Source organism: Scardinius erythrophthalmus, assembly GCF_964197995.2.
Source record: "Scardinius erythrophthalmus genome assembly, chromosome: 20".
NCBI lineage: Eukaryota > Metazoa > Chordata > Actinopteri > Cypriniformes > Leuciscidae > Scardinius > Scardinius erythrophthalmus.
In genome coordinates this window covers 11,668,371-11,680,969 of record NC_138240.1, presented here as the reverse complement: position 1 = coordinate 11,680,969, position 12,599 = coordinate 11,668,371, and the positions used below count along the sequence as shown (strand labels likewise).

The following is a 12,599-nucleotide window of genomic DNA, read 5'->3' as shown; positions in this document are numbered from 1 at the left end:
TACCAACCCCAAACTTTTAAGCAGTAGTGCTGAAACCTGTGGATTACTTTATTAATCCCACAAAAAAGTTTGCAAGGTTCAAAACTATTGTAACCCTTTCTACATTGGTTTCCACAGACTGTGTTAGCTCGCCTGCAATTGGTGCAAAAAGCAGAAGCACGGCTTTAAACTGGTACTAGAAAAAAGGACCATATTACTCCCACACTAACATCTTTACATTGGCTTCCTGTGAAATTTAGGATTGATTTCAAAAAACTACTTTATATTTACAAGGCACTAGCAAGCCATGCGCCCCAGTATATCAGTATATCTTCCTTCACTCTCCCTCTAGAGCACTTAATAGGTCCTAAACTTTGGAATGGTCTCCCGGTCCATGTGAGATTAGTTAAATCAATTTCCACTTTTATATCATACTTAACTTTTTTCTCAAGCTTTTGAACAGTCTTTCTTATATGCTGAGATGGTGTGCGCTTATTCTTTTTTTATATGCTGTGATGGCTTTTTTCCCATTTTTTTATTGTCTTTCTCGTAACCAACACTAACATAGGGCTGTGAGAATAATCGTAATTGATTTCCAATTTCGATTTTGGCTTCCAACGATTATGAAAACAAGATAATCGAGGTAAAATGATTATTGCATTCAGTCCAGCGCACCTTCCTTTCCTTCACAGAGGTGCGCTTTCGTTCCTCCCTAAAAGCCCAAAATTAACATCTATATGAGCCAAATAAGTGTGTTGTAAAATGCAGTCTACTGTTGCTAAACAGCGGGACGTGTTTGATATTAAACAGTGTTATTAAAAGCGAATTAAGCTGCAAAAGAGACACTGTTTCCCAGGCGGCTTTCTGTGAGTGCGCTCCGAGTCGGATCTGAATGCCGATAAGCAAATGGGCTTCGGATTTGCGCCTAAACGTGTACACACCTTATGTCAAAATGCCTTTTTGGAGAGTATTTATGTAAACTTAAGTAGCTTTAATAAGGATTAATCTATATTTAAAGTGTACAGCAAATCTGATTATTTTTTGTTGTCGGCTATTACTTATCTGAATAAGACTTTGTACATCTTCCTTAAACCATACACAGTTTATTTAATTTGTATTTTCATTGCTTTTATTTGTCCAATTTGTTTGTAATTAGTTTCTTTGTTCTTGTTGTATTACTGACTTTTTACTTGTCTTATGTAATTGTTTATTTATTAGTTAACCTAGTAGGCTATTAGTTTATAAGTATCTGAAAAAGACTTATCACATTGCCTACTAATAATCGTGTTAAATAATCGTGATTTCAATACAGACCAAAAATAATCCTTTATGATCTTAATGATGAAGGTTTTTGCCATAATCGAGCAGCCCTACTCCATCATGAGGTAAAGATATGAAAATAGAGAAACCATCTCAAGAAATGATGAACAAACTGTTAGGAGGTAGAAAGTACAAACCTTCAAGCCCTGCCATGGCAAACTGCCTCTTAGAAAGTACATAAACATATGGCCCAGTGCTTCTAGGTCATCCCTTCTGCTTTGTTCTGAGGGGGAAGAAAAACAACAACTGTTATATGTCACACTGATGGATGCAACAGGTAAATTTTCACTGTTATATGAGACGGATATATTTAAAACTTCATGATTAAGAGGGTTACATAAATATGAGTCACTCAGGAAAGTGAAATTATGTACGTTCTTTAAGGTGGGTTGGTGATTTTATTATTTCCCCCCGTCAGAAATCAGTTTTAAAAAGACATCCAGAAAATGAACTTAGGAAAAGGAAAGGAGATCATGCGAGTTTAAAGTGCATGCATACCTTTTCCCAAATGTGTGTTTATACTCATATATCGGGCAGTGCCAGTCAGGCTCTTATGCTCTCGGTATGGGATGTGTTTTTTGGTCTCGGGGTCTATGTATTCTTTGGCAAGCCCGAAGTCGATGATATGAATGGTGTGCTGCCTCTTGGACCCCGGCCGCCCCACCAAAAAATTCTCTGGCTTGACGTCTCGATATATCAAGCTCCGTGTGTGAACAAACTCCATCCGTGTTATCTGAAAAAACAAGGAGGATTGTGGTTGAGGACATTCTGCACCAAAAAACATAAAAAAAAATATACCACAAAAACATGACAGAGCTAAACGATTCCTAGAAATCATTTATAAAACAGCCAAAAGAAATCCTAAATGTATGTGATAAGCCAAAATTGCTGAAAGAGGCTTACTGGCTCTCTGACCAGATGCTTACCAGTTGAATAGCTATCATTAGGACGGTCTTGAGGGAGAAAGTGCGGTCGCAGAGGTCAAACAGGTCCTCCAGACTGGGCCCAAGCAGTTCCAGAACCATAGCGTTGTACTTCCCGCAAGGCCCGAAGTAGAAGACCTGAGGAACTCCCTCTGCAAAGACAAAATGATCGTTTAACAACCCAGTGAAATGGAAACAGAATCTCACTTCTCAAACTTAGAATTTGCACCAAACAATCACATTTAATAAGCTTTTGTCCTTTAGGGAAACAGTTTTGTATTATTTTCTTAACACCACCAAATGTTTAGCCTGCTGTTCACAGCCAGTAGAGGACACCATCTCTGACAAGACCCATAATGACAACACCTCGAACAAAACATGACTAACAAGCCCTGGGAGAGCATCATGCATTCATTAAAGCAACGACTATCTTATGCTCACCGAGTTTACAGAGGACTGTAAAACATCTGATCTATCCCGTGCACACATTCTCTCCCACATTAAGTCCTCAAAACACAGACTATGGGCATGACTCTGCAAGGATGACTTGAACATCATTCAACAGAACTGTTTTGCTTCCATTGAGGCTTCAAGTGGTATATAGCACAGTAGGGGTGGGTGATATACTGGCTGAAGCTACATGTGTTGGTGTACATTTTCAATTTCTACAGCCATTATGCAAAACTGTGCTTTTATGGCCGTTCAATCAAAGAGCAAAGAGCTTGTATATTAAAGAAAAAAAGGTTGCATACCCTTGGATAGTGCCGCTAACATGATCAAACTTTCTTACCTGCTGCCGCTATTAAACATGGAGATAGAGGTGATAGTACAGAGTAAATGAATTCAGAAATTAAAAAAAAATTTATTGGGCCAACCACTCATTTTTATCTAGTAATTGTATAGTCAGCAAAACTTCCCAGTGAAGTTTGAGGGAGTGAAGGGCAGGTTTGCAAAAAAAATTCAACTAAAAAGAGAGAAGCCTAGGCTATATATTTTTTTCTTGGGTTGAAATTAGTGATGTCAGGCAGATATATTTAAATAAATAACTTAAAATTTAAATAAAATGTCAAAATAAATAATAAAAGGCATTAAAATAGAGAAAATTCCTCAAATGTGTGAATATGTAAAAAAAAAATAAAAAATCTAAATTATACTCAAATATTAGAATAAACAAATTAACAATATTTCAATATATTTATTAATAACAATAATACTGTGCTATAAAATTTTGTTTAGATCATCCACCCCTAGCACCATGTAGCACACAAAAATAAATCACTACTTAAAATGTATTTTTACAGACCAAAGCAAATAGTCTGGTACAAATAACAGGTGCTGTGCAGAATTAGTTTTTTTTTTTATGCTGTCCCAAAAAAAGCTGTGACTCTACAAAACAAGACCTCAAGGACAAACAGTTCTTAACTGCTCCCCACTGCCAGTGTTTCCAATTCAATTCCAGGTCGCCTGTGCCAGATCCCACGTGTGTGTTCTTTGGCCCAATGGTCAGATGCAGAGGCACATGAGACACACTGAGACAACGAGCCTAGGAAAGCCCAGCTGCAGGGGGGATTATAGAAGGATTTACCTGATCGGCAAACGTCATTCCCACGGGTGGGGGGGGGGGGGGGGGGGGCGAACACACGCACACACCTGCCTGCACTTTAGCCAGCCGGATCTGTTTGGAAACCACAGCAATGATGGATGTGCCCATGGCAAGACTGCAGCCAGGAAGCTGACTCATCAAAGCACCAGATCCAAGGTTTTAAACCCAACGCCAACTCGGCAATCAGAGGGAGGAAAATTACAACCATGCGCAGCTAGAACACCTCCTTGAATTGTAAACAAGGCCATCGCAAGTTCTTAAAGTGTTTCAAATTATACCAAAGAAATGTACAATTTGAAAAATTATCATAGTGGCAGAAAGCAGAACTATTAGAGGAAGCACAGTCCATTTTATCCATGCAGTACGCAAAACAAACGAACTGTACAACAGAGGGGCCTGTGATAAGTAGAAAATACAAAGGCCATTAAAGTATTTAGATAATGTTGTAGACACAAGTCACTTATAATGTCTCATTTAGGAATGTAATACCAATAATGTGGTAATTGTTATGTTATGGCAGATAACTGATAAAGTGCTAATAATAATCAACCTAAAATAAACCTAAAAACTAAAAAATATATTTTTTGTCAATTCAATTTCGGCATCACAACAATGTTGTACAATATTAAATATTGACAGCAAAAGTCATCTAAAAATGGGCAGAAACAATAAAACAACAACTAAACTAAATATATGAATAAAAGCACACATAACTAAATAAATGCATAAACAAACAAACAAAGCTATTCGTTGCATCTGAAATTGCATACTGTGTATGTAATAATATGTTCTATATGGTATGAATACGGCCACTGGCCAGTATGAATGAAATTCTGACGTACTACATCCACCATGTTGTTACTGTCATGTGACCTACTAGTGTCAGTTGCATCGCTTCACTTCCATTTATAAATCCTCTCCCGTGGCCTCATGGGATGGTAAAGTGTCCATTGAACATGCACCTCAGAATCTTGGTCGAAGTAGTAGGTCATCTGGGTACTGGGTAACTGTTTTCGATTACTATGTATTCGGACATGCTACTCTTTTGGCATACTGTTTTTTGCATACTATATGAAAGGGAAAGGGAAGTATTTGATTTTGGATGAAGCGATTGTAAAAAAAAAAAAATGTTTTACCCTTTTACCAACTACCGCTCTACCTTGTAGAGTTCAACAAGGAGATTTTCTGGAGATTTTCAACCATTTCAAAACCCACTTGCTCACATCACTAACAGAGCCTGAGTGAAAACAACACAACTCATTGTTCATCAAACACGTCCTCTCAGCGCAGACGCACTGGAATGTCAAAGTTAGCACACATGCCCGAATGAATACTTGCATATTAAAGATTCAGCATGCAGCAGGAGAACAACAAGGCCTTGATTCCATTACCGGGACAGTGGAGAAGAATCAGGGACTGAAACGTGATCGTTCCGGGTGGCGCAGGTCCCAGTGTGATTCAGGAGATGAGAGGGTTGGCGCTATCAGCCCTGCTGCATAAAACATCCACAGCCTGCACTGCAGAGAGTGCCGTGACCCTGTTTTTCCCAAATGTCAGAGATTGAACGCAACGATTGAAAAGCCACTAACCAAGTCACAGTCACACAATGCAACTCAGCTAAAAATAACTCGAAAGCTTTAATCAGCAGCACAATAGCAATTAAACATTAAACACAAGCTATTTAAAACAAGCTACACAAGCGAACACAGCAGCAGCAATTTCTCCATTGCACTTTAAAACGCCTCATGCTCTAAATAATTGACAGAGGCATAGAAGTGCGTGACATTTAAGGTGCAAAACTGTTGATGGGCAAAGCAAAGATCCTATTTATGATAAAAGTGAGATTGTGACATCATATAGCTTAATGGAGCGCAGTTAGAAAGAGCAATACACCCAGAGAAGTATCCTAACATGACCTGAACTCTTTTTCCAGGACAGTAGAGAATTAACACTCTTCTTTAGCTGCAGGTTTAAGTGAGCCTCTCTGGTGGCTTAAGACGAGTCTCACAATGGCAGATCCTTTCAAAGGATTCTTTGGGAAAGCTGCAGGTCTGGTTTGGTTATCTCCTCTCAGGCTTCATAACCTTTAGATCCAGATTTCACAACTGTGAATCACTGGACCCCGCTGGCTTGCTTTGGAAAGCGATGTTCACTTTGAAGTGATGGATGTGCATTACCAGAAGGCGAAGTTGTGTAAAATTCAGTCTCACATTGAAAAATCACAGGTTGAGTAACTTAAAACTACATTTCAAAATAATAATAAATTCTCTAGAACAAATAAGAAAGCAGCACAAAAATTCCTTCCACTTTCAAGATTAATTTATCTTTAAGGGCTGAAAATCTCTTCACATTTTGAGCCTAGTGGTTTTCTGTTATGCCCCAGGTCTGTATCCTGTGATTTAGGCCTTGGATCCAGGGTCAGGATGAATTACACGCACCAGCAAAAAGGCATCAGAGAGGGAGGATAATCTAACGCTCACTGAACTGCAAGACACATAAGTGAAGCAAAAGAAAAGCTAAAGTTAAGGGTCAAGGTTTCCATGCAAAGTAAAAGAAATGTTAAACATGATAGCTGGCCATGTTTATTTTCTCTGCACAATCCTGGACATATGGCTTTCTTCTTGAGAGGAATCAGTCACGTGCTTGGACATTCGATAATGGCAACCCAGCCACGAGGAGTCATGAAGATATAAATATAGCGGGCCTGCCCTGCACGCCTGCACTTTCACTGGCTATTAATGTTGCAGGGGTGGCAGCAGTGGCTCCGATGATCTGGCAGGAGATCAGATCCCGGCTGTGGAGACAGGCGTTCGGTGAATGAGATCATTGCATTGCAGGGTGGCTACGAGTCGCTGTGAATAAGAGCCGCACTTCATGCCAGTCAACCATCCGGTTCAGTGATCAAATGGATGGATGCACCAAGGATTTGTTCAAGCTGCTCATCCTTTTCATTGTAGGGCTTAAAAGGATCAAAGTTCAGCCTTCTGGCTTCGCAACATGTATGGTAATTACAATACAATAAAAATGGCAGGGAGTAGCAGCCAAATCACACAGATTTAATCCATTATAACCTCATTCATAAAACAAAAACAAAAAAATTCTAATCTGGGCAGGAGACACATTCAGTCATTACGCAATAAATAAGAACTTGAACACAACATCTTCTTATGGTGGACTTCCCCTGGGTAACCTATCACTTTATACCTCCTTAATCTCAATCCCATTTCAGACCCTCTTTTTCACTGTCACTTGCTGCTGATGGGTGAAAAAGCCACATCAAAAGGTCGGAGATCGCCGCCCCCATGATTCTCAGCAAACAACTGAACGATGATCAGTCTCACACAGGATGAGGAGGTGGCGCTTTTCATAAACCATATATCACACGATTCTCGAAAGGCTGTGAGGCTTACCTGAATTTCCCAGCTGTTTATAAAATCTATATTCCAAATGGAGTTGAGGTGCTCTGGATTTGATCGGCTCCTGAAAGAGAAGAAAAAAAAAAAAAAAACTAGGCATTAGAGGAATATAGAAAAGTTATCAGAGAATATCAAATATAAACATACAAAAACATGACAATAATCTGAAGCTTTTTTGCATTTGCATTTTGTATAGTTTTGGGAGTGACAACATTTAAATGAGCAAATCTCTATACATACATTATAGTTCAATTATCAGTTCAAGTACAGTAAAAGTATCATAAAAGTAGTCTATGTGACTAATGCACAAGATCTTAAATAAGTCTCTGAATTCTTACAACAGCCTTGCATGAGGAACAGAACAAAATTTAAGTCAGTCTTCACTGAAAATTGTGACATCTGCCCTAGCTCTGCCTGCTGTCAAACTCTGCTTGCTATCTGATTTAGATCTTGAATTCAAACTCATTAAATAAGTTGCAGTGGTTAACAGCTCATTCGATAGGGAGATTATCAGTGAATAGTGAATATTTTAGTCTGTGAATGTAGGCTGTAGTGGCAGTCAGGAGAGAAGTGATAGCAATATTTAGTTGCATCGTGTATGTGGCCATAAATAAAGTTTTATTTTTAAGAATAAGTTAAACAAATTGGTAAATAAATTAGCCATATATAAAATGAGATAAGGGATAGACAGACAGGACATAATCCAGAGAAAGTAAATCTAAGTACAATACAGAAAGTTATTACAAATGTCACGTCAGCTATTTGTTCATATTATTTAAGATAAATCATCAAGTCTGTAAGAATACAGATGGCACATGTGCTCCTCTGAAAACTGAAAGGAGAGGGGGAAAGAGAAGTAAACACCAACAACAAGACTGTATCAGTTCTCACAGCCAAACTAACACAGAGGGCCCTATCTTGCACCCAGCGGAATTGACTTTGTACACCGACGCATGTATCATTCCTATTTTGCACCCGACGCACAGCGGACTTTTCCCTCGACAGACGCACATCGGTAAATTAGGGAATGAACTTCAGCGAAAAGAGGAGGCGTGTTCCGGCGCAAACGTTCCCTGGTGCTATTTTGCAGTTCCAGAAAACAACTCCACCACAGACCAGGAAAAACCTTGCCTAAAGTCAGTGGCGCATTATTCAGATGCTATTTTAAGGGCGCATGCTTGGCCATAATGTAGCGTGTGCACAATGCACATACACTTTGCTTCTCTCATCTACACAGATGCAGCAGTTGACATTTCTGCAAACCATACATAATTACAAGGAAAAATATTCCACAAGAGGGAAATCATTGTGGTGTCCACTGTCCATGAAGATGTGAAAAAAATAGGCATAAATCTAGCTTACACATTTACCAAAATTATTATACGCCTGTTTAACCAAAGCTAATTTGGATGGGTTTCTCCCATCCCCATACAATGTCACTTCTCTGTCTTTTACGGCCCTGACGAGAACGTCGGTCTCCTCGGCTGTGAACCGCTCCTGGCGTGCGCCTGGCAAATCCGCCGTTATAATAGCAATCCCCCATGGAACAAGCACGCCTACTTTTAAAGGGAATGTGAGATGACGCTCTGATTGGTTTATTTCACGTTACGCCCAAACCACACCTATGAGTAACGTAGCTACTTCAGACCAACCCATTTTAGATTTGCGTCTGGCGTAAGATCCGCCCACAAAGTTACTTGCGTTTCGCGTTTGATACTTGCGTTTCAGATCGTTAAAATAGGGCCCATTGTCTTCTGTTACCCTCCCACATTTTCTTTGTTATAAAGAATCCATCCCTGCACCCTGTATATAAGTCAAGAGAGATTGCTTGGAAAAAAACTTTCCAGTGGTTAATGGTCTGTAACAGAACCCACTGAGCGAGTCCTCAATCAGGTGTCATGTTACAGGGTTCAGCAGTCTGACTCTGGCCTCTTGATCTTCCAGGGCCTGCTTACGCCCAGAGCTCAGCGTTTAGTAGCATCCACCTGACCACAGTTGTGCTACCATACCAAATCATACCAAAGACCAGGGCAAGAAACATGACCTTAATAGTGTAACGATGGCGCTGTCATTAAAGCTCTTGAGCTGGTAATGCATAAATCTGAATTTTAAACTCAGTTGTGTGACCCAAAACGCCCACTGTGTAGAATATTCATGTAAACATAGCCAGTTATGACTTAAGTGAAATAAGTTTTGGTCATTTCGGCTACTCTAACCCCAGGTAGCTCCATGTGGTCTTCCAATCCAATTAGATTACTGTAAGTTCATTTGAATGAAAAACATCTGGAAAAACAATCAAGTAACGTTGATGCTTGATATTATATCATTTTTTAATATTAAAGCTGCAGTCGGCAAGTCTGGCAGATTGAGTGGACTTAGTCAAAATTTTGAATGTTTACAATTCTCATGCCCCTCCCCCACTACCAACGAGCACCCGCCCATCGTCAGTGCGTGTGTACCTGATTTTCTGTGAACGCGTCCGTCTCTTCAGCATCGATCAACACCATGGACTCGGAGGTAGGCTGCCCTGGCTAATCTATCCATAGATAGCAATAACCGAGGAATTGGAAGCTTGTTAGTAGATTTTCTCTCCGCCATCACGCTTCGTACAATCTTCAGGCGAACTTCAGGCGTGTTGTGTGCATGTGATATTGTAGCGTGCGCGTCTGCGCGAGGGAGGGGGGATCTGTGGCGTGTGCACGACCTGTGATTGACAGTCATATCTCACACCCCCCTGCGCTGATTGGACCCGATGAGACGGGAGCGGTGGATTTTTGCAAAACAAATAACACGCTCCAGGTGGAGTTAGAAGCTCGGGTTTTTTCTAAAACCACCTTATTTATGTTATTCTGTCGGATTATAGTGTCGATTTCACTGAATTTGATCAAAAAAAAGTTGCCGACGGCAGCTTTAATATTAATCATTTTTAAATATTTAATTTTGTCTAAATTAACTTCCTTCTGGTTAATATATAATATAATATAATATAATATAATATAATATAATATAATATAATATAATATAATATTTTTAATTTAAAATGTAATTTATTCCTGTGAAGACAAAGCTGAATTTGCAGCAACCTTATCTTCAGTCTTCAGTGTTACAGGATCCTTCAGAAATCATTCTAATATGTTGATCTGGAAAACTGCTTTTTTATTTTTTCAGGATTCTTTGACGAATAGAAAGTTCAAAACAACAACATTTGATTGAAATAGAAATCTTTTGTAACATTAAAATGCCTTTACTATTACTTTTGAATAATTTAATGCAATAAAAGTTCGCTTTAAAAAGGCTTACTGTGGATTTGGAAAGTAAAATCAGTAGAGTAGTAATGGACTCTGTGCTCTGGATTCTAATGGTTCAATCCAGCTCATGTTACTTGCTCAGAAAACGAGCAGACACAGCAGGGGCAGAGCTGCATCTGTTGAGCTGTGATGTAACCGTGGTCACACACACACGGCTCTTTCCAGGAAGAATATGAAGGGATCGGACAGATTAGGCAAACCAGAATGTCCATCCAAATCTCTCAGTTAAGGGGAAGTGAAGGAAAAAAAATATTGATATAACTCAAAGATGTAAGCATGTGATAAACATCTAAAGAAGCTTGAAGTGAAACATTAAAGGGATAGTTCACCCAAAAATTTAAATACTGTCATCATTTACTCACCCTCAAGTTGTTCCAAACCTGTATACATTTCTTTTGTCTGTAACCAAACAGTTGATGGGCCCCATTGACTTCCATAGTTTTTTTTTTTTTTTTTAACTATGAAGTCAATGGTGCCCATAAACCTTTTGGTTACCTATTGTCTTTGCAATATCAAATATCTTCTTTTATGTTCAGCAGAAGAAAGAAATTTATACAGGTTTGGAACAACTTGAGGGTGAGTAAATTATGACAGAATTTAGATTTTTGGGTAAACTATCCCTTTAAGCATCTTAATATAAATCCATCAATCAATCATGAGTGACTACCCATGATGTAATCTCGGAGAATATCCTCACACAGGTTCTAAAGGCCCTCACCTTCAGTTTTCTATTTAATGAGATGGAAATTATCTGAAGCAGTTAGCGAATTTCCATGCAAACTTTTGACACACAGTTACTGTTCATGCAAATGAGAATCATCATGAATCACTGCTATAAACAGGATGCCCAAGGCATTGGCACAGGTTCCTAATGTGAGCACAGTGCCTTGTGCAAATACAAGAATTCAGGGCCCTGTCCCAACACCAATGGACAGCTCCACCCAAAACCACAGACATGCCCAAAGAGCATTATATTAGTAGGAAATATTAGGAGGAAAATGCTCAGAGTGCAAACAAATAACAGCAAACTACTCTATTCAAAACTAAATAAAGGTAGGAAATATAAGTGTTTGTATATGCTAATTCAACCAACAAATACACAAAAAATGGTGTAGAAAATTGCAAGTAAATTTCGTAAATAATTACAAAGAAAGTAACAAATTGAATCAAACGTGAAATTTTAAAGTAGAGAAGAAGAGTAATAGAATATTCAACAAAAAAATCTGATTTTATTTTTCAGGAATTGATTGAATCGTAGTCCGAACTATGTTAAAAGGATAGGAGTGATTGAAAAATAAGAGGGCGAGATGACATTAACTAAAAATACTTTTATTAATTACTCATTAAACATTCATAATAAGAACAGAAACAAGTAATTAAATGCACAGGTCACATTTTATTCCATGTTGACTTATTCCACTATTTATTATTTCACCCACACTTGATTATATTATTATAAAATAAACGGCCCATCTATGTACTGTAACCGATGACATCAACGGGTCAGTATCATTTCTTCTCCGACTTTCCAACTGGCTGAGCTTTAAGTATGCATGTACAATCTCCCCAAATGAGTTAACTGTAGGCAAGCGAGAGGGGACAACCACGAAAAGCATTTCTACAAACTGAAGCTTTAACGTCATTAAAAAGCTCAAGAGATGATAAATCCACTGCGCAGAAATAATTCAAGAGTCCATGATCTCATTTTAATGTGACGTTCTGTGCCTTTACACCCATTCCATTATGAAACATGTAATCCAAAAAATGACTGTGAGAGGCTGAACAGTGTTAATCCTTGTCAGTCAGTTGTAATCGATGATATCATCGGCTCCATTAGAGGACTTTAGTACATCTTAGCATGTAGGATAATGTATCACTGGCTACAGGCATTACTTTAACAAAAATACATTCAGTGAGAGATGTATTATGATGAATAAAGAAATGCACATTATTAGGGCAGTCATTAGTCCTCTAATAAATTTGAGTACTCAAAAAATAAATACAGAATGAGAATCCACGAACTGCATTAAGACTGTTTTCTAAGGCTGCA

At 38.6% G+C, this 12,599-nt stretch overlaps 1 protein-coding gene across 2 annotated transcripts in view; it reads right to left on the bottom strand.

The window, feature by feature from the left end:
- csnk1g2b (casein kinase 1, gamma 2b) overlaps positions 1-12,599 on the bottom strand; it is a 32,073-nt gene that overhangs the window by 6,039 nt on the left and 13,435 nt on the right. For both annotated transcript variants that reach the window (XM_081349299.1, XM_081349298.1), the window contains exons 3-6: positions 7,236-7,305; positions 2,226-2,374; positions 1,798-2,032; positions 1,437-1,522 (exon numbers count right to left, since the gene is read on the bottom strand). In XM_081349299.1, coding sequence (XP_081205425.1) covers positions 1,437-1,522; positions 1,798-2,032; positions 2,226-2,374; positions 7,236-7,305 — 540 coding nt within the window. The remainder of the gene's footprint in view (positions 1-1,436; positions 1,523-1,797; positions 2,033-2,225; positions 2,375-7,235; positions 7,306-12,599) is intronic.